The following is a 22,278-nucleotide window of genomic DNA, read 5'->3' as shown; positions in this document are numbered from 1 at the left end:
TTTGCCCTGAACCTTTGTCCCAAAGTCTATGGTTCTCTTTATAATGCTGACTTTATCTTGGCTGCCGTCTACCCATAGTCTAAAAAGCATGTTCTCACATCAACCTGCATATATTTTAACTTCTCATTTGCTTTGCTCTTGACAAAAATAAAAAATGTGACAGAGGTGTTTTTTGGGCTGGAGAAAAACAGACAGACTTCAAGCACAGCTCCAAAAGCATTTGCCATCAGTTGAATGCAGAGCAGTTGTGCCAGATTGACTTACTAAAGGGAGAGTAGCTGACAAATGAGCTGCTAATTTTATCTTTCAGTTCAAGAACTGTGTTTTCACCAGCTTGGCTCTGGTGGGGTAGCTGAATGCTGTGTTTTAAATTGGTGAATGGGGGTACTCTTACAGTAGGGATGCTAATGTTTTTTGGTCTGGATTGGGTTAGTCAACAGATTTGCTTGAGCTGTGTTACGGTATGCAGCTTGTAGCCTGTCTGACCACTGGAGAAAGTTTGGGTTCTAGTTAATAATAAACCCCAGATTCAATACTAATCAGCTCTGGCTGAACTATAGTGTGTTTCTGATCTTTGCTTCAAGGTGAACTAGTAATTGCTCTATCTTCTGCTAATTTGCTGATTTGAAGAAAGGCAGCCTGGAAAGCAGGCTTTGAAATCATCAAGTGCATCATGAAGAACTGCAGCACTCGTTTAAAGAGGAGTGGGACAAAAACCAGTAGTGGGTTGATAATTTTTCAGAAATAGCCTGGGGATTAAACATCATCTAAACTGTCAGCACGTATGCAGGGATTTTCCTCATGGCACAGTGTGTTTGTGTTCTGTCTTGAGCCAGCTTTTAACAGGGTGCAGTATAATTGGAGCTGAACATTACTCCACGGTCGGGTTGCATGTAGTAAAATTAAAGTTGTATTAGTAGGATGGAATGAATGTTTGTGAATTACACGTTTGTATATAAAAAATTGGGAGAGGGGCACTGAGATAATGCATTTTAATTTTCTTTGAGAGTTCAGACTTCATAATGGCAGCCTTTCTTGCTTTCTTTCTAATCTTTTGCAAGCACTAGTACATTAGACCTTGGCCTGTATGTGTGGCCTACAGTGATTACCTTTGGGATGTAGAGGCTGAAATGTAGTTGGAAAAACATGTACAAGCAAAAGAATGGCGAGGAGTGGGACAACCTAATCCTTTCATTTTAGAAACAAAGTCTCAAGACTTGTTTTCTTCAGAACAAATGGGAACAGCTCTTCATCCATGTCCACAGGTCACAGAAGTTATTGCAAAATTATTATGGCCCTGTTTTTGAAAACAAAACATAATACGGGCACTCTCTAGTATGGTTCCCCAAATCATGCAGGAGGGAATATTGCTTTTAATGAGACATAAAAAAAGAACTTTCTCTAACTCTGTGTCAGCGACTCACCGTCCTAATGTGCCAGCAAATTTGTCACAGAGACTTGGGTTAGTCATTCACAATGTTCTTTGTGAGTGCTTGTGTCTGACAGCCTGGAAATGGTTGCTTCTGAGTTGATGACTTTGGAATATCACTGGGGAAAGAGAATTGTGTGGAGAGAGGAAATGCATAGACACACTCCTATCCATCAGCTTGCAGCTAAAGAAGGGCTGAGAATGGGTTCTGCTTTTTGCTTGTTTTCAAGCTTTTACTAATGATACTTAAGACAACCGCAAAGAACTTGAGTAGAAAATGTCACTGGCATAAAAATTATGCTTTCCCACTGGTCATGCAGAGATGGTTTTTGTACTGTCTTGTCACTAGTGGTATGCATCATTCAAATTGAAAACTGAGGTTTAATTTTGAGTGCCAAATCATCTTCCTTTTAATATACAGGCGTTGGTGCATAAGCCATGCCTGGCTTCTGGTGAGGTTGTGAAAATGCCCTTTACATCATCCAGCAGCCATCCTTGTGGACAAATTGAGGCAAACAGCTTTGGTTTCTGCAAGTGTGTCATTTCATCCTTGGCTGGAAGAGTGATGGCTTTGCTCTGTGTCTCAAGGGCATACTTAAATCAGGTTTAGCTCTCCGGGTCGGCTTCATTGTTTGTACTGTGGTTTGACCATCAACTTCTGATTCTCACCTGGGCAGAGAATGATGGGGTTCATAATGGGTTTTTTTGGAGTCACGTACACTCCTGCATTGTCACCTCTTTCTTGCTATGATCTCATCAGATCTTGTGAGCTTCAGAAGGGTGGGGCCTGGCTGGTGTGCCTGGATGGGATGCTTCCAGCAGAAACACAGGATGCTGAAGGAAATGGTGCTGATGATTCAGTAAATGCCACTCTTCCTTCTGAGTCAGCCATAGAGAGCGTGCAGCCCCTACAAAAGGGCACCAAGATAGTGCTTTGCCATCAAGATGAGGTGGAAAATCTGAAGTTCTGACAACTTGTGCTATTAAAAATCTTTGGGAAAAATAATGATGTTTGCCCATGTATTCTGATGATGTTCCAGGAATTATTTTCTGGTCAGCTAAATTCCTCCTGGCAGTTTGAGCTCCTTGCAATTGCCTTCACTTCCTGTCCTAAATTACTACTGCTGAGTATCTGTGTGCTGTTAAAACAGCTGCTGTACTTCTGTGGTAGTTGAAATGGCCCCTGTTTATAAATTCAGAAGTTTCTGAAACTTGCTTGAGGGATCTATCACTTGATAAATGCCAGTTATTCTTTTAGCAATGGCCTTTTGTACTTGGGATGGATTATGTTTTTCCATCCTCATCACTGACGGGTTTCTAGTCCTTTTACATTGATATTCCTTCTGATTGTTTTGTTCTCTTTTGTCCACAGGAAACAAAAGAAGAGAAGTCTTCCTATACCTGTCCTCTGTGTGAAAAGATTTGCACTACACAGCACCAGCTAACTATGCACATTCGTCAGGTATGCAGAGCTCTTGGTTTCTTACTTTTATTAAGAGTGTTTCCTTTGCCAGGTTGCATTTTGCAGTGATGTAAAACAGTTCCATGTGCAAGCCAATGAAATGCTTCCATTGTTTCCCTTTTATTTTGGCCTTCTCTTGCATTTTCTTCAAAAAGCACACCCCACAAACCTAACCCTGAGGTGGGTGATTTTCCTCCCTTCCTTGCCTGGCATTCCACACCCCCCCCCTCCCCCCAGTGGCTCAAACAAGGATGTGTGTCCTGTTCTGCATTGCTTAAGGTATCCTAAGGATCCGGAAAACCACTTTCATCATGAGGCCTAAGTCCTGTTTTATTATCCTGTTTGAGTACAGATCTTTTTACTGGTCATGCAAATTAAGAAGCAGGAAGACATCATTTTTAAATCAACTCAGTGGAGAAGAGACTCTCAGTCTTTCACAGGATATAGCAGTTTTGAGAGGCTTTTTTTTTTCTTTTTTTTTTACTGGATAGTGCACTTTTTTTGTCATCTACAGGCCTGTTCTTGCTCCTCCTGAAATATATGCATGCTTAATAAGGAGGTTTGCCCTTTTCTCTAGCAGAAGGTTCTGCTTTGGATGCTAAGGTGTGGTTGATGACTGGCTTCACTAGATACTTATTACTTCAGTTTTTCCTCCTGTACTGCAGCTGTTACTTAATTATTTTTTTCTTACTCTCCTGGTGTTTTTTGGGGATTTTTTTTGTATGTGAAGAAATCTTCAAGTCTCTGAATGCAAGTGAGAAAGACTGGTACATACAGCACTGTGGCTATGGCCATTACTTGACCTTGTAATGCATTCTCATGGCCATAGAAGTCTTCATGTACACTCAGAAGCAGTTTAGTTTTGTTGTCTTGCTATGCAGTAAGTTAAAAATTAATATCTTTAAAGACAATTTGTTTTTAAGTGTCTGTCTTCCACTGTGAAGTTCATAATTCCATCCTCTTTCCTTACCACTCATACAGCCCCAAACCACTGCATAGCTTCAAGTATCCCAAGGTTCCATTTGTCTGATGGGTTGTTGCTGAGTCCCTCTGTATCTTCTTTTGCTGCAGACCCAGCAGAATTGCTGCATTGCAGGCTGTATGAAACAGCTACGTGTGCTGGTGCATTAAGGGGTTAAAGATGAGGGAGGAGGAGGGGGGCTGCAGTTGAGGGAGGAGGGCTGGGGAAGAGAGGTATCTACAGGGCACACCCTCATTTAAGGTGCTGTGCCAAGTAGCTCTTTAGAGCTGCTTAATTTAAGATGTTTATAGTTCTTGCTGATATTTTACTGGCACTTCAGAAGGGACATTCAATGAAAAAAAAAATCATTGCTTTCTCCAGCATAACACTGACACTGGAGGGACAGACCATTCCTGCAGCATCTGTGGAAAGTCTCTGAGCTCAGCGAGCTCCCTTGATCGCCACATGCTGGTGCACTCAGGTGAAAGGCCTTATAAATGTTCAGTATGTGGACAGTCCTTCACCACCAATGGAAACATGCACAGGTGAGTGCTGACCGTGTCCCAGGAGTTTGGAAAGAATTACAGCATAGGGGGCTCTTTTGTTTCCTTGGAGGGACTAGCAAAGACACTTGGGCAAAGTGTCCTTAGCAAAGACCAAAGACACTTGGGCAGGAAATGTGGAATATCTCTGACCTACAAATGTGGTATAACACACACTACAGCTACTAGGATGTTTAAGTAGTGGGAAGAAATCAGAATTGAGTAGTGGGAGGAAATCAGACGTGATAAAGATGTTCTAGCTTTCTTTAAGTATTATCAAGAGTTGTTATAGCTTTTTTTTTTTAGTAATAGTAGTAGTATGACAAATGGATAGTATGACAAATGGATTTTTCTCAGGGGATAAAAATATATAGCCAAGCTATATAGTAATTTCTAATTCCATAGCTTCAGAGTCATGGATTCAAGTGGTTGCATTGGAGCATCTGGGGTTTTGTTGGTGTTATGTACCTAAGTATCCAAGTGCCACCAGGAAGATGCCTCTTTGGTGTTTTTATTTTGTTTCTAAATACATACATCAATATTTGTTTGCACTACATACAACTCATTGCGCTATAGATCTGGCAAATTCTCTGCAGTCCAAATTTCCAAATGTAGTTTCCTTTGTAGGGATGTAGCAATATGTACAGTTGTCAACTGGGGAACCAAAATGTTAAAGCACATGGATTTTCCTTCCCCTCCCTCATCCCTTGATTCAGTATTCATTTATTTGCATGGGTGGAACATCTCAGAACTGATTAAGACTTCATGGATTCCCACATGGCTTTAGTCCCCATTTCAAAGAGTTTACAACCTACAAAGAAACAGTAAGGCAAGCGGGGGAAAAGAATATTGCTTACAAGCAAAAGGGCAAGAGTGATGGTTACAGACTGTTTCTGTGTGGAAAGGAAGTCTTGTTTTCCTGGTTATTACTAATTATTTTCCAAGCAGTGTGTTATAGGTAGAATGAAAAGATGATTTTGATGACAATGGGAAAGATAACGTAGTCCTGCACAATGGGAGCAATACCTACTTGCAGCATTACCTTTTCTGTATAGTTTTACTCCTGTTAACACTTGGGTGAAAAGAGAGGGAATGCAGTTTTGTGATTCCATATTTATTTAACTTAGAGTTGATTGGAACTGGGGAGAGTTAGCAAGATAGATAAAAAATGAGAAGGGGAGAACACAAAGACATACTGGCCTTGGGCACTGAATAAATCACACATCTGACTCATCTGACCAGAGGTGTTGTGAGCCATGTTTGCCAGGTCGGGTCATTACTCTGCATGACGTGGGGAAGGCAGGGCCATGCTGAGTTGCAACTGATGCCGCTGTCAGTATCCAAGGGTGACTTCCAGTGGCAGAACTCTGGGATGGTCAGTCATTTGTGTCTGGGTGGCTTGCTGAAGGACTGCTTGTGTGGTTTATTTGAGTTTTTGCTCACTAGGCATCTCTTTTGCTCTTCTAGAAGCAGGAAAGGGAGGCTTCACCTGAAACTTGACTCCAGGCCTATAAGAGATTGATGTAGTCACTTTTGCTTGTACAGGTTTCCCCATATAGAAATTCTTAGCATGCTTTTGTAGCAAATTTATAGCCAGAATTGCCAGACTCAGTGACTTGCCCAAAATAAGTAGAAATCAGTACTTCCTGATGAGAAAATAGTTTGGTTTTAATTTTTTCTCTGAACAAGATGATGCCTGAAGTTACCAGCATGGCATGTTGTATTTACTGACCCCACTAAGAAGGGCCTAAGTTCATGAAAGGAAGATCTTGATATGAAAAGTCTTTTTGTCTGATGGGTGCCTGTTGGTTCTGTTAAACTCCTTCTTGTGCAGGGCTGCCCTGCAACAGCAGAAGGCTGTTCCCGAGCTTGGTGTCTCTGCAATGAGTGACCCCAGACTCATGACCAGCAAAATCCTGAGCAACTGAAACGTGCTGGTTCTGCTACAGGAGAGTTGTGGTTGGCAGACTGTGCCTTCTGGTCTTTTTCAGTGAATAACCTTTTCTTGTTGCTATAACTGACTAATACTGGATCTTGTTGCTGAAGGAAGGCATAAATGTGCAAGTAGGCTGATGAGGATAAATGCAAAGTGAAATCAAATTTTTTATCTGATGCTGTGACATACTCACAAGGAAGACGTTCATTTTGCCCACCAATACCTCCTTCTGAAACAGGTATTTCTGGTCCAAGATGGTGTGAAGTAAATTTCTCTTTCAGGCATCTCAAACTTAGCTGTAGCATCGTGTCCAGTGGACTGTCAGTGCTGTGGCTGAATCTGTCTCACATCTCATTCAAAACTGCTTCTGCCTCAGGATTCCAGAGCAAGGACCTGTTTGCCAGGTCCTGCCTCATGTGTGACTCCTGCAGGCCACCTCTGTGGTGGTGCCATGTCTGTTCTTCTGTACCAGCTAGATAATACTACAAGTCTATCTTTCTCCTCTTTTATTGTTCCCTATTTTTGTGCTACAGCATCTAAGTAGTGACAGATGTATATGTCCAAAGCAGCAAAAAAACCAAGAAAACAATTTCTCATGTGCCCCTGGTAGCCAGCAGGGTGGTATCCCTGGATCATTGCACAGCATGGGGTGAAAGAGGAGTTACAGGTCCAGCAGAAACTTGTGATGTGCTGGTAAAGAATTAGTGTAACTTGTGAAGGTCCTGCAGGAGTTTCCCAGGATTTACTGCACTTACACCAAATATGCTTGGTTTGTAGGAGATGAGCAAGGGAGAAGTTGGTCCATTGGTATCTGAATGGTGGGAAAAATGTGTGGGCTTATGCCATGTCCATCCTCTCTTTTCTTTTTCCCCCTGCCATGTGCTGGCTCTTATTTAGTTGCCCATACTATTTTAAAATCCAGACTTTTAAAAGACCTTTTAGGGGAAAAAGTTCAATGGAATGGTTTTGTCCAGGGGAATACTGTGCCATGGGAGTACTTACTGCTGTTCCATCACAGAATGATATTTCTGATCTTTCAACCTCAAAGCAGCCACATCATTGTGCATTCAGCTGACTAGAGGAGGGAAGGAGACAAGTTTTGGTTGCTTTTTTGGGTTAGAAAATTATTAACTATGCTGTTATACTCTCAAGTGTTCACCATCTCCATCAAAAGTATTTTTTCACCACCTTCACTTGACCAAGGGAGAAAAAAAACTCCAGAGCTCTTACTCGATGCTCTTTTGCATTACAGTAAAACTACTGTGCAACAGGTGAACTTTTTGTGGTGTGAGTGAGAATGCTGTTTCCTGCACATCTCTTCCTTGAGTTACTCTAGCTGTGCTGGGGTGTTGCATGTACTCTTCACTTGTGAAATCGATGCTGGCCTTCCTGACTCCCACAATACGTGCAACACTTCATTTGTAAATGAGTCATAGCCTCTCATATGAAGTCCAATTTCTTTTTGTTGTGCTCTTTGGCTCCTCGTCAACAAGTTTAGTTGAATGGGCATAGCAGACTGGGGTGGAGTGGGAAGGTTCTCTTGTGCAATACTAATAAGAAAAAGAGGTTAAAACCTGCTTCCCTTTCTGACCAGTGTGACTCTTGGCCAGGATTTTCAACAGGGAACTTTGAGCCCAGGGTATCTCAGAAAACTCTCTTATTGGCTGCCAGGCTGTTCAGGAGTGTCCTGAGCCTTCTATGGGGACAGTCACATTTGGAGAGAGCAAAGGTCTCTGAAGAATGCTCAATGTCCAGAACAAAAAATTGAAGTGGTGTCAGACTTTGTGCTGCCATATCACTGCTCTCCTACTGTTTGTGGAGGGTTGGTGCCATCTGATACAACAGCTGGAAGATCTGTTAGTGCCTGATATCAGCATCAGGAATTGCTCTGGAGAAGAAGACTTGGAGATGATGCTGAGTTTCTTGGAGTTTTGTTTTTGACCAGTATTGAAAAGAGCAAGTCTTCTTGGATATAGCAAGCCTCGTAGAATCAGGAGCTGATTAGAGATTTGGGAGCATTGTTTTCTTGGGGCTCTTTTAAGAATCTGGAGGAAAGAGTTAGATCATGGTAGTTTTGAGTTCATCATTCCTGTAACTGGCACTGTAATGATCAGTACATAAGAAAATCTGCAATTTAGGATATGCCTTATCCTCACCCTTCTTTGCTAGAGATACAGACCCTGTGGCTTTCTCTCAGTCACAGTGAGTTAAAGTTGAATACTCATATCTCCATCAGGAACATAGACTGTATGGAGGGGAAGGGGGTGTATAAAGAGTTTCTGTAGCTGTAGAAGAGCTGGGGATTTCCAGTGTACTGTCTCCACTCAAAATATTGCAACTACTAAAGACTTTCCAAAGATTTTCCATCTGTACTGTCATAGTAACTCCCTAGGGAATTTTTCTGTGAATAATGCCAACTCCGAGGAGCCCTTTTGGGTCTAGACTCCATCTCTATCACTGCTTCTCCCCAAAATGCACAGAGGAGTTAGGCTGCTGCTGTGGTTTGTAGTGGTGGTTTGTGAGCATAAGGAAAGGACCTTGAAGGAGAGAAAAAAATTTTTCTTGACTTACTGTGTTGCATTCAAATAGAATGTGCATCAGCCTTCAGTGGGAAGGGCGATGCCTCCACTTTGCTCCAAAAGTGTTTCCTTTGGGGGTAGGATCCTTTGCCAGCAGTTCCTTTTCCATTTCTGTGACTAAGGATAGTCCATGCCTATCACTTTAAAGTCACATTTTCCTCCCTGCCAAAGACATGCTCTCCATGCAAGTAGAAAATGTTAATGGGGTATAAATGCCAAAAGGGAGGCGAGAAATGACCTTCCTGCCAGTTTCCAGTGGGAAGCTATTAAAGGCTCTGTGGCAAGTCTGACAAGAGTAAAGGGATAACACATGTGTTTCAGCCACAGCTTCCCCAGTTTGGTAAATGAAGGAGCATTGTCCATGGCTGGTTTTCTCCAGGCTGTCCATATAAGTCCAGTAATGCAAACTAACTGAAGTGTTTCATTTGAAACTGAAATGTAGAAAGCATCTACCTTCTTTCTCTTCTTCCATTCCTTGCCCATATGTGACAAAAATATTTAGTATGTTTTTTTATTTACATCCTGCTTGGGTACTTGTGGACTGTTTATCTACCATCTCTCAGGAGCAGGTCTCAAAGTTTGGGGATTTTTTTTTTTTTTGGCACATGTGAAACACCACATGCAACAACCACATGCAGAAGTCTTTGAAACTCAGATTGGAAGATCTGGATCGCAGAAGCTATGCTTTGAAGCATTCTTACAAAGGGTCCTATCAAAGAAGGTATTTCTTCTTTTAATTAAGAAGGCACTTTCATTTCTCAGTCTTACTTTCAGTACTAGATAGTTTTCCCAAACTTCTGATTTTAATACGCTGTGGAGAGATAAACAGCTGTCTTTTTAATCAAGGTATGGTAATGTTCTGATGTTCAAGTCTTTCTGAAACAACACTTTGTATGTGCACCTGCGTGTTGCTGACTGAGTTTCTTGAGAAAGACAGAAAATGCACATGCTGGAGGGTAATCTGTGAATTTTGACATTTTAACCAGCCATTTTTGCTGGCACATGATGAGCGTGCAAGTCTGGAAGATAGTAATGCACTGCTCAGAAAATGAGTGTTGGATCCTGATGAAGGCATAGGGATTGGGATGCATGCACATTAACTCTTGTTAAAGGTTTCCCTGCTGCCTTTAACAAGAGTCTGTGTGTCATGGGCAGGCATGCACACAAGCCATCTGTGACTCTGCAAATGTCCAATAGTCAGAGTGTCCTCAAGATCTGGCTGAATCCGTCCTCTCCCTGCATTCCACCTGTGAATCGCTCCCATGTTATTTATGGCATTGGCCTGCTTCCATACCTTGTGTGTGCTTTGTGGGGTGCAGCACAGTAACAATGCCCAGCCTCCAAGTACAAATAGGATCTCTGTAGTCCAGCACGTGCAGGCTGGCATTTGCTTAGGATGGAAGTTTTGGAGGCAGAACATAGCCAAATGTGATGAAGACCTTTTTTTCTTTCCCAGAAGAGGAGAGGAACTGCCTTATTACAACATGGTTGGCTTTCTGGTGGTTTGCAAGTGGAAATTTGGTGTAGCTTTGAAAAACTGAACCTACAAGATGTTGAAGCTAAAAACAAATAACCAAGGAGCTCACCACACAGAAAATTATTGACACTTCACACATATGAAAAGGCTGTTTCTCATTGTCTTGCACAATAGAAATGTCTCTTTGATCATCTCCTAAGGAGCTTTTATTTCAATGTAGCAATTGGTGAGCAGTGCTCTTAAATACTAAGAACAAGGCTGTACTACAAATATTAAGAACAAGGCTTTTAAATCCATTCCTTATATGTGGGGGGATGATTTATCTTTCACTGTCACCATGCTAGTGAAAGATAAGCTTCAGCAAATGCAAGTGCCCTAATTCTTCATCAGGGATAAGAACACAAAGGACTAACTTCTGCTTCTAGTGACTGATGACTGTAGTTGTGGGATGCAGGTGAGATGGGATAGCTGTTTTGGCTTTTTTTGCAGTTAAGAATGTTTGTTACATTTTTTGCTAGTATGTTTTGTAAATAAGGATGGAGAAACAGGTGGAAGGAAGCTTTTTGGCCTCTCCTGTCAGCAGATAATACCCAGAATATGTGTTTGGTACTCTGCTGGGACCCCCATGTTTTGAAGAAGGTTGAATTAGAGAAAGAAAGCCTTTTCAACAACAATACAGCACTAAGAGAAGAGTCTCTTTCTCTGTGTCTTTGGTTTAAATTAGAAGTATACAATATTTTTAATTGTTCCAGGAAGAAACTTTTGTCTGTCTCACTCTTGCTGAGTAGATTTACTTCTGGAAAGACTATATATAAACTTCTATTTAATTAACATGGCTCACAAACAGGGTGTTCAAAAAAACCCCTCCACCAGTATCTTCAGCAGTAAAAGACTCTGGATGACCTCCTGTGCCACAGAACCTCTGTGAGCCCTCAGAGCTGAACGGAGATGCCACGATTTCAGATGTGTTACATGCTGCTTGTAGGCTTGGACAGTATCCCCCTTCAGTTATCATTAAAGAACAGCAAAGGAAGTTAACACAAAAACATGAATGCTGAGATCTGATTAGAATCAAGCGAAGCAAGGAAGTGCAGAGTTAAGATTTATATGCAGACCTTAATTAGCTCCATTGTTCTTGAGAACCTAAGTGTACACAATGAGGAACATTATTCTTGCATCTCCAGAGCTCCTCAGTACCCAAACATGAGACTTCAGTGTGTTTTTCTGTCCTAGATTTTCTCTGTGTGTTGCCTTTCTCTGTGTATGCCTCTGCACAAATCTAATCTTGTGCACTGTAAGGCTGTGGGTTCTTAGGTTTTGGTTTTCTGCAAGGCAAAAAAAGGGGACAGTCTTAATGAGTTTAGGTTTCTGATGTGATTTGTGTTGAGGAGAAGGTGGCCTGACATGGCAGGGTGATGCCGCCCTGCTCAGGGGCAGTAACGTGAATCTCCTGTAGAACAGAGCGTATTGAGCGTGGCTTAGTGCTGCTTTGTTACCTGTGTCACAGTTCAAATAAGCACAAGCCACTTGACAGATTAGACTCTAGTCTCAGAGCACATGGCAGTGCAAGACCTTGATCTTTCCACATAAGTACCCCTTCAGGAATATCACCTCCTCTGAAGGTCTAGTATTCTCAGGGATGTTTCCTCCCCTTTTCACCTTGAAGAGCTACAAAATAAATACAAGCCTTAACTTAGCAAGCACTAGAAAATCCAGGTGATCTTTGTGAGGAATTGAGGTGCTTTTAGTCCTCTGCCATAAACCTGACATGTGATTCTTGTGGACATGTTAGCTCTCAAGGTTACCAAATAACGTGTTGTGTTGTTCGCTTTTTGGTTGGTGGTTTGTCTTGTAGCTTGTACTTCGGTTGGCTGATTCTCTGTAGAAAATGCTGGTGGTGAGAAAGTTTGCTGAGAGAGTTTGTATGTTAAGGTAATCTTTGTTCAGCCTGTTGTGCATGCATATCAGAAATACTTGCATCACTTCTCTTATAAACATGTGTTCCCTGTCCTCCTATCCCCTGAAAAGATTCCTGGGCAAAGTACCCATGAGAATGGGGAAAAAGTCTATCACAAACTGCATTTGTGGTTGCTGTCATTCCACCTTTAATGTATGTCTTCCAGCTTTACGTTTTTTCCCCCCAGTATCTAACCTGCTCAACCTGTTCTGGTTCAGCATGCTGGAACCAGCAAACAGCAGAACATACCCCCTCTCAGGGTCAGCAAGTTTTTTCCCTTTTCTTTCCTCCCCTCTTTTAAAAATGGGCTATTCCATAACAGTACATTGACAGCATTGGGGGAAGCTTCTGTAGCTGTTAAAAAAAAGCAAGGGGAATCTGTCTTGTCATTTGGACTTAGCCAGCTCTTTTCACTTGGGTTGTTGAGCCTTGATGCTCATATGCATGATGTACACAGCCTAGGCAAAGACACAGTATTTAAAGTAGTAGTGCCATTATACAGCTGCTAAATAGCATACAATATGCAAATACTGTTTTCTGTTTCTTGAGGGTATCTATAGATATGCCAAGTTCTTCAGACTGGTCGCTTAGTTGAAGTTTGCTGAACACTCAAAGTGATTTTTTTTGTAAATCCTCCGAGTCATCTTTCCAGTGCTGACTCATGTGGAAAGATATCTTGAAATAGAGAAGGTGCCCAGCTTCTGTGTGGCTCATTTTTTACACCAAGACACTTCAGTGTTATCTTTTTTGACAGTTTCAGACAGAGAGGAGAGTAAGGTGACAGTTGTTCATGGACTGTATGAATTCCACTTGAGGGCTAAAGTTCTCAAACTCCTGTAGCACAGTCATGTGAGGACTTTTATTTCCAGTTTGACTAAACAGACACGTAACAAGATGTGAAACTTCTTCCTTGTGCTTCTCTCCTCAGCAAGGGAACACTCTAAGGAAGGAGGACCACATGTTCAGGAACAGGAGAGGAAATGGGCTGAGCACGTGAAACCGCTTTTGCTAGGATGCCATCCTCAGCGCTGGGAAGTTTGCAGTTTGTGTGTGTGCAGTGATAACCTTTTACTTCCTTGCCCCTTGAGATACTTGGTGGCTGCTGATAGCGGGGTAATGTGGAGAACCTGCTTTTAAGGAAGATGTGCTTCCCTTATCTCGTGCAGCTTCCTTGCATGCGTGCGTCTGTTGTGTGTGCGTTCGTGTGTGTGTGTCGGGGAGAGATACCCTGCTCCATCTGCACAGCGTCCCCAGCAGTGCCGGGGCCCTCTGTGTTTTCTTCCTTGAGCTGTGTGACGCAGCAAGTTGCTCTGTGCTGTGCCGTCAGGATTGCTCAACAGTGGAGTGTGAGAGGGAACCAACAGCAAGAGGGCTTGCCTGGTTCGGGGAAGTAGCTGAGGCTTATGTTTGCTCAGTTAAGAAAAGGGTGTGGTTCTTGACGGGAGGCAGGACATACCTAGAACTTTTTTGACTGTATTTGCTCTTTAGGATAAATCTTTTCCCTGTTGTGATATACTTTCTCTGATTTTCTCTTTCCCTCTCTCTCCTTCTTCCCCCTGTTACTAAAATATACAATGGCCTTAATTATCCTTACCTCCAATAACACTTGTTTTCTTTAAACATAAAGTTTCCCGAAAAATCAGCAGTGGAGTAACTGAATAAGGTTATATAGTCTGGTAACTAAAGGACATGCCTGAAAACCACAAATCTCCAAACAGATTGAAGGAAACAGTCAGAATAGCCCAGGCCAGATTTTTTGTACATTTAGAAAATATTACTTCTGCTTGATTTTACTGTTGTTAATACACTTTTTTCTCCAAGCTTAGGGAAGTATGGTGGCCTGAGAAGGGTCTTGTTTAACAAAGGAGGATCTTGGCCCATATAAAAGTTTCTTACAGCTTGGAAATCTCCTTGGAGTATTTGGCACTGTTAATTTAGGTCTGCTCTGAACATAACGCAAACTGTGTGTGACAGCTTGGTGAAGAGGTGCTGGGAAGCTCACGCTGCATTTCCTCCTCTTTTGCCCCCCCTTATGCCAGGGTTGATGCAAACTGCTTTCTTCTGCAGTCCTTTGGGAAGCTTTGCTTTGGAGGCATGGTTTGAATCACTTCCCTGTCACAGCATCATCAGGCAAATATTTGTCTCCCTTTTTTCCTTTGAGGTGTTCTGACAACATCGCTGTTAGGGAATTAGAGTAACTTTGAGCCAAGCGGGGAATGCAGTTGTATCAATTTCAGCCTGTTTGAACTTGCTGAGTCTGTGTAGCAAGTAGTTGCTTAAATGTGAATACAGAATAATTATTCAAAAGTGGGTACCCCCCCTCACTGGATGTGTAGATCATTATCTTTCCTCTCATGCTTACAACTTGCCTTTATTCACAGCAAAGCAAATTTTTTCTCTAGGATAAAAATATAGAATGGTCTGTGTGCATGTGTGTGTATCATATATCCTTAGGTATCATGTATTAGCAGCTGTGTGGCACTGGCTAACTTTGCAGACTGTCCCAGCAGCACTGAAAAGAGATTTGAAATCTGTCATTCGAATTCAATCACCGGTGGCTTTTTCAGCACACCCAGCCAGCCTTGGTGGATCTGAATGGCAGCACTTCTGTCATCCAGCAATGCGTTCTGCCAGGAGAACCTCACTGCACCGGGAGCCAGGCGGCGCAGCAGCTGCTGTGGGCTGGGGAGGATGCTGAGGCCACGTCCGTGTGGCACCTGGGGGATGCTGAGGGGATGGCTGCACCCACGTGCCACCACACGCTGCTGTGTGGAGAGGCTCCCAGGGCTGCCTTAGCCTTGGTGCACAGCGCGACAAGTGCTGGAGACTCCATGAGGATGATGAGGTGTGCTGCCATGGTGGCAGGGTGGCACTGCCTGGCTGCCGTGGGGAGTGCCAGCAGGGACATCTCCCGCTGGGCCTGCTTGCACACATGTGGCTGAAATGAGTCAGGACATCCCAATCTGATCCTTCCTGGGACCTGTTTGCCCCACCCTACCCTTTCCCTGCAGGCTCTGCAATGACTTTCCTACCAGCGTAGCCATAGAGGCCTCCACTGCTCAACTTCCTTTGGTTTGTCCCATGCTAGGGTTCAGCACTAGCATGGGGACGTTTGGGGCTGTAAGGACTTGCAGGGTCCTAGCTGCTGGCAGCTTTAGTTTTGGAGAAATCCAGCAAAATTTGCAAATTTCTCACTTAGCACCACACTGTCTGCCAGTGCGAGTAGCCACAAGCGGAGGCCATTTTCCATGGGAAAAAAAAGTCATTTCCCCAGGGTCTGGGTATCAGATTAAAGGTGGCATTTGGGGCTCTAAGGTAACCTCTAGAGTATATGGGGGTGCTCGGAGTTTGTTTTGAAATTGCTCTGCAGTTGTAAGAGGGAGTTTCCCATGTGATTGGGATTTTGGTATTTGTCTCGTGACTTGCTGTGAAGTATGTGTGTGTGTCTGAGGACTTTTTGGGCCATTTTTGGATTTTTTTTGAGGATACAAATATTAAGTCAAAAAGAGAAGACAAACAGAAACTTGTTCTAGTACAGATCATGTCTGATTTGCAAAATTGCCTGCATCTTTTTGGTTCCTGTAATCACAACTGGCAAGGGCTGAGTAGATTGCTCTCTTAAGTGGGTGATGTTGGTAATTAACACTGGAAATACATTGTCAATACAGATTCTCTACATGTTTTAACAAACAAACAACTGACTAAACTCTTTAACCCAAGGGCATAATGTTACTGCACTTTTGACTTAGATTTCAGTCATATTCACAAGACTCTTAAGGAGGGACTTAGCAGCAGGGTATTAAATGCTTGTTCCTAAAAATACTGCTGCTTCACTTTCGCTTTGTTTAGGATTTGCTTCCTGTATGCATCAAATGGCAGGAGCTTTGAAGAGAAGTTCCCTGTGTTTTCCTACATTTCCAGACAACTTGGGCTAAAGTATAATTTTTTTAAGAAGAATGAAACAAAAACAGTGACAAAAATAATGTGACAAAGATAACGTGACTGAAAGAAGTGTAGTTCTAAAGATTGTCTTCTCTTTCTTTGAGACATTTTCCATTTCATGGAGCATGAAGTGCCCCATGGTCCATCATGGTCCAAATTTCAACCTGTCCTGGATGCATCTTGTGCTCCTGTTCATTCTGATACCATGGCACTATGTCAAAGCTTTAACAAAGCAGAATATTTTTTTCTAAACAGAGATGTTTGGTCATGTTCTGAAGGATAGACTTTTTTTAAATTTAATATTGAAAAGGGGTTTTATGGTTCTTTAGAGTTTGTTTACTGTTACTTGGGAGGAGCAGTGTAAGTGAAAGATCTTGAGACACAAAACAGTGAAAGATATAAAGCAATTGAATCAGCTGAATTGTACTGACCAGCACAGTCCTTCCCAGACCAGCTTGAGAACTTCAGTAATTCTTTTTGTTGTAAGGGGAAAAACAAATTGTATTGTAAATAAGGTGGAGGATGGAAAGCACTGATTTTTATTCTTTGCCTTTGATTTGAATGATTGGATGTGTGGCTTCCTTGTCTTCCGATAAGGATCAGATGTATCAGTGGATTTTCCACTTGGTTTTGGTACTGAACTGCCTAGAAATCACGAGGGAGATGAGGAATAATCATGTGCAATACAGTAGAGTATAGGGTACATCTAGTGGTAAAGTGGAGAAACTTTTAATAATATGTGGGATATGAAGCCAGAACCTGAACTTGATACTGTCAGATGATCTCTCTGGACTGATAATGCCCGGATTCATTGGCCTCCCCACCGCGTTTCCACAGACGTGAGGGAGGAGGAGGGTGTTTATACATACACTGGATTCTGTGCTCAAGAATTAATCTTGATTTCGATGCTGGGACTTTCCCAACCAGGCCTCACTGAAATTGCTTGCTGCTCCCCCTCTGGACATGCTGCTCCTTCTAATCAGACCTACCTGGCATAAACCTCTCTTGACTGAAAGCCAGCAGTGCTTGTGCTGCCACAGTTCTAAGGGAGAGGCTTAACCCTGAGCCCTGCTCAGGGGCTGCAAATGCACCCGTTTGTTCCATACCTTCCTTTAGGCTGGGCCTCTAAGCCAGACAGGCCTTTTTACTTTGGGACCTAAAGCACATCAGGAGGCACGGAAACTCAAGGTGCAGCTAGAGTGTACTTTTTTTCTCCCCAGAATTAAGAGGTGAGGGATTCCCACGCATGCTGAGGGATGATTTCTATCCAAGAGCCAAAGTGATGCTGATCAGGTTATCTGCATGCAAAGCAGAAGCTCCTGGTTTTGTTCATAATTCAGTGGGACCCAGAGCCAGGAGCAGCTGCATCTTGCATTTGCCTCCTTCAGGATGCTTTGGCTGCTCATTCTAGCCTTGAGCCAGCCAGTCAAAACCTGCCCACGTTCTGGTTTTGGCATTGAAACTGTAGGCTGCCCTGTTTTGAGAGCTCCAGAAAGCTTACACTATCAATATGCAAATCCCCTTGGCATTATGAAAATATATCAGCCCTTTTTTGAGATCTGGTAAAAACTGGGATGTGACCGGCAGGAGCTGCATGTCCCTTCAGGAGACCACATGCTCCTCTGCCCTCCCCATGAGTCACCTCCCACAGACACTGTTCCAACACCATCCCAAGAGAAAAAGGAAAAAGGCACTTGTGTTCTGCATTTGCCTATTACTACAGAAATCTCTTCTTCAATGTAAAGTAGCAAAATGTTCACTTGCTGCCGTACTAGTAGAATAGTTACTCTCCTGAAATCATGCTCTGCATTACAGTGTGGAGCTAGAAACTTTTTCTGTCCATTTGTCTTAAAAAAAAAAAGCCAGGGGAATTCTTGTGCACTATCATCTTAGTCATCCTGCTCATGTGACACCGAGAGGGGAGAGGAGAGCTGTGGCAGAAGAGGGAAAGCAGAAGGAGATCCTCGGTGGGAGGATGGAATGAAAGGCAGTCAAGAACTTGAAAAATTGTGATTTGTTGGGAGGGGTGACTGGCACACAGTCCTAGCACAGTTGGATCCTCTTGGCTCACCTGTGGAATTCTTTATGTGAGGGGTAGGGAAGAGATTATGAGGAGAGCTTTTTCTCATACAGCTGTGCTGCATAAAGCATATCATATAGCACTTAAACATTAAGAGTTTAGTTCAGAGGTGGATCAGACCATGTTTAGAAAAGACTTAGTTTCCTCTTTTCATTTTGTATTTATGTTTTGCAGATTTTTCTGGTTCTTTCTCTGGTCTAATTTCAAATAGAGTTCCATCACTTTCTTTTGAGAGGTAATCAAGGCTAGCTAGCACTTAGTGCAAATGAGTCCTCCCTAATATTAAGCTCAAGTGTTTATCTCCTTCCTCACCCTGTGTATCATGGCTGGATTTTAGTGTTCTACCCTCAGCACTGTCCCAAATGCATGTGTACTTGCATGCATGCTGGGGAGACTGTGTGGTGCAGATTTCAGGGCTCTGTACCTCTCTGAACTTGTCTGCTGTTCTTTGGTTGCTCTGTAGAATGGCTCAGAGCCACAATTCATTGATTTAATTTAGGAAAAGAAATCCAAGTTTCATCTGCTGTGATTCTGGATGTCTTCTGAGCTGCAGTAGTGGTCACTTTAAAGCTGCTGGCACTTGTATGTGCAATTGAATATAAGCATTTCTGTACATGTCCTTACTTTGCCCTTCTTTTTTTCTGAACTACATTCTCACTTAAAGTGTTGAGTGTTTATCTTTATTTTTTGGAATTGATGAATGTCATATCATTTTTCTCTATCACTGTAAGATGCTGAAAGCCAGCCTGACTTATGAGCCTGTCTTTTACATTCTAAGTATGCCAGTGTTGTCAGGCCAAAATATGTTGTTATATTCACAAAGGGAAAATAACTTCTAAACACAGCTTTGTTCCTGTTCATCTTGTATCTTGGCAGGCTAAACAGTGAGGTTGAATATTTTCAGTGTTACATGTAAGATTTAATCAAGGCAAACTCCTCTAAAGGAGTAAGGCAACACAAATACTTACCCCCCCCCCTTAATTACGGTTAGGAAATTTTTTAACTAGAAGAAGCCTCAGTGAAGGGAATGTTTGAAAGAAAGGTTGTGGATGTGGATGTGACTTGGCATCTGCTGAAGTTCAGCCCATGTTGGGTGATAAATGTTGTCTGGAGGCAGAATGACATCCATGTTGCAAAGTAAAAGAGAGAGATGAAGATTGTGTCTATCCTTTGTACTTCTTGGCTTTATCTTCCCGCTTATCTAGGGCTGTAGCTCTAGTAATCTTTTTCCTCTCCACCCTGAACTTGATGCAGTGAAACTTGCTTAACCTGCCAAAAGAACAACCTGCTGGCTGTAACATGGGCAGGTTGTGACTCTCCTTGAGAACTCTGGAACCTGCTGCTTTGGTTTCAGAATTTTCCTTTTCTTCCTTAATGATCACATGCATAGAGCTATCACAGCAGCTGTGATGTTTGACCTACACAGTAAAAGTTAAAGGTGCAGTCAGGGTGTCTTCCTGTTTATAGCTCAATAGCTTGGGCTGCTTCCTTTCAAATGTGCAAAACTAAAACATGAAGGGGGTCACCACATTCCTTGCTGTGGTATGGATTTCTGCTGTGGCTTTTAGGACATGGCAAAAGCACACACGTTGCAGGAATGAGATCTGCAAGCAGTTGGGGCAGCCAGTGGCTGACACCGGACATAGCAAAGCCCCCATACTGTGGTGCTGTACCCATGTTAGCAAGCCCTGCCTTATTGGCAAACTTCACACTTCAAGCATAACTCAACTGCTTTTGAGACTTGCAGGAGCCAGTGTGTTTGCATGCAGTAGGTCATGCCAGGCAGAGGTGCTAGGCTGGGCTGGCACTAACCTGGAGGACCCAAGGGTTTTTCCTGTTGGTGTACTGTGGATGTGCCATTGCATCCCTCTCAAGTAGGAGCCAGCTCCATCAAAACACGCAGAGTTCAACAGGTGGACAAACAGCAGGAGGAAAGAACTTAGCCCTAAGGAAGCTGTTTTGCATAGGTAGCTGCTAAACAGGAGTTGTGCATACTTGTTAATGGTTGGAAAGAGACTTTAAAATAAAATGAGAAGAAAAAGTCCCACGCTCAGTGCATGGCAGTTTTCTTTTGTTGTTTGTTTTCAGGATGAATGTGATTTATCTTGACTGATTTTGCTCTCTAGCTATCTGAAAAGTAACTGGCCAAGTAGAGTTAGCTGTGCTTCAGCTGGGCTGCCAGAGGGTTAAGCAGTCAGGCTGTGTGTGAGTGCCTGGGGTGCAGGCACAGACAGACACAGCAAAAACCTCTGTCCTTACTATTCAGTAAGGACCAAGGAAAACTGGAAAGCAGTCTTTACCTAAAAGAAGTAATAAAAACATAGACAAACAGTCCAAACTTCCAGGTGTTGCTTTGCTGTGCAGTTGAATATTTTGACTTTTTGTTGCAAGATGCTTTCTGAATTTTATCTTCTGTCATTGTGGACAGGAACCCCTTGAACAAATAACTGGTTTCTTCTCCTTTATTCTTGTGTGAATACAGACAACTGCAGTTCAGGCTGCTGTTTTATCACTCATGGAAGAAGCTCTAACTAGCATGAGAAGTTAGATCAGTGTCACAGGGAAAAAAGCAAACCAAGATTGAAGAAAAGAAGGCAGTATAGTATCTGTAGATACCTTCCTGCAGATTTTGTAAGACAAGGTAGCACTGTGTGGATGAATCAGTTGCTTTGGTGCCTGTGGTGCCAGAGCTACCAGAGGGCTAAGGCAGGGGAGTGTGCAGTACTCTGTATGCTGTGTCAGCACTCTGGGTTTTCTCTGGCTTCTGTCAAACCTGGAGAGAGCCAAATGCTCAAACCTTCAGCATTCCTTCTCCTCTCAAATGGGTGATTGGCAGGGAAAGAGGTCAGACAATTTCAGCATCACTTCTGTGATTCCATGTCTAATCTGCTGGGCACATTTGCACATAGATGTGACTGACAGGTGTCACCAGTGTCTGTCCACCAGTTGTGCAACCAGTGTGAGTTACTGGGGATCTGGGGAAACAACAGGTTTTTTTCTCGTGGACCTGATCCTCCAAGCAGCCCCAGCCTTGATGGATGCTGAAAGCAGGCAGTAGCTGAACAGGCATTTTCATCTTGCATTGTTTCTGGTACCTGTGGTGCTTTTGGCTTGAGGCTGTTCCTGCACAACACCCTGCAGTTTGAGACAGGCTATACTTTGAGACAGTGATTTAGAAGCCTTATTTTTTTTTAAAGCTTCTGAGCTTAAAAAAAGCATTGTGTGATGAGACAGTCTTCCCAGCAGCTCCATTGGGGTCTGCTGTGGGTCAGTTTGGTCCAGTGTGTTATCTCAAAGCATCATGCCCTTGGCATCCAAAACTAAAACAGATTTTATATCATAACACCAAAGCAGTTATGAGGACATGCAAGGCTTGTCTGGGTTACAACATTCTCTCATGTTAGAACATGATATTGTGCAGTCATGTTAAATGGCACTGTCCTGAGCTGAGTTGTGGATGTGACTTCTGAAAGATTTGCCCAAGTGCCATTAACATTGTCTCCATTGTGTTTCTTTGAAGTCCGTCGTGGACAAATGGCAGCTCCCTCCTGCACTCACATATCTATCTAGCTGTGAGGAGCAAAGATTTTCCATTGTATCTGGAGCATACATTTGATTTTTTTTCCCAATAGCAATATAAATTTGAGGTGAGGTTAAAGGTCATATCTTAAAAAAAAAAAAAAAGAAAATTGAAATTTGAGCTTTGAGTTGTCAGAAAAAAAAGCATGGCAGCAATACCTTCCATGTAACTGAAGGGAACTAGACAACAGTGGCTTTCTCAGGTTGCAAATACAGAAAACCAAGAGGCAAATGGGTCAGGTAAACAGATATTAATGATATTGCTTCCTGAGTATATCTGTTACTTTCCCTTTTCCTGTGTCTTTGTGACAAAAAATAGTTGTTTTCCTGGGAA

General features: G+C 42.7%; 1 protein-coding gene across 8 annotated transcripts in view; it reads left to right on the top strand.

Moving 5' to 3' along the window:
- RREB1 (ras responsive element binding protein 1) overlaps positions 1-22,278 on the top strand; it is a 118,951-nt gene that overhangs the window by 59,632 nt on the left and 37,041 nt on the right. For all 8 annotated transcript variants that reach the window (XM_074543956.1, XM_074543962.1, XM_074543999.1 and 5 more), the window contains 2 exons: positions 2,802-2,891; positions 4,234-4,397. In XM_074543956.1, coding sequence (XP_074400057.1) covers positions 2,802-2,891; positions 4,234-4,397 — 254 coding nt within the window. The remainder of the gene's footprint in view (positions 1-2,801; positions 2,892-4,233; positions 4,398-22,278) is intronic.

The sequence above is a fragment of the Zonotrichia albicollis genome, chromosome 1 (assembly GCF_047830755.1).
Source record: "Zonotrichia albicollis isolate bZonAlb1 chromosome 1, bZonAlb1.hap1, whole genome shotgun sequence".
NCBI lineage: Eukaryota > Metazoa > Chordata > Aves > Passeriformes > Passerellidae > Zonotrichia > Zonotrichia albicollis.
This window is presented reverse-complemented; position numbering and strand designations above follow the sequence as displayed.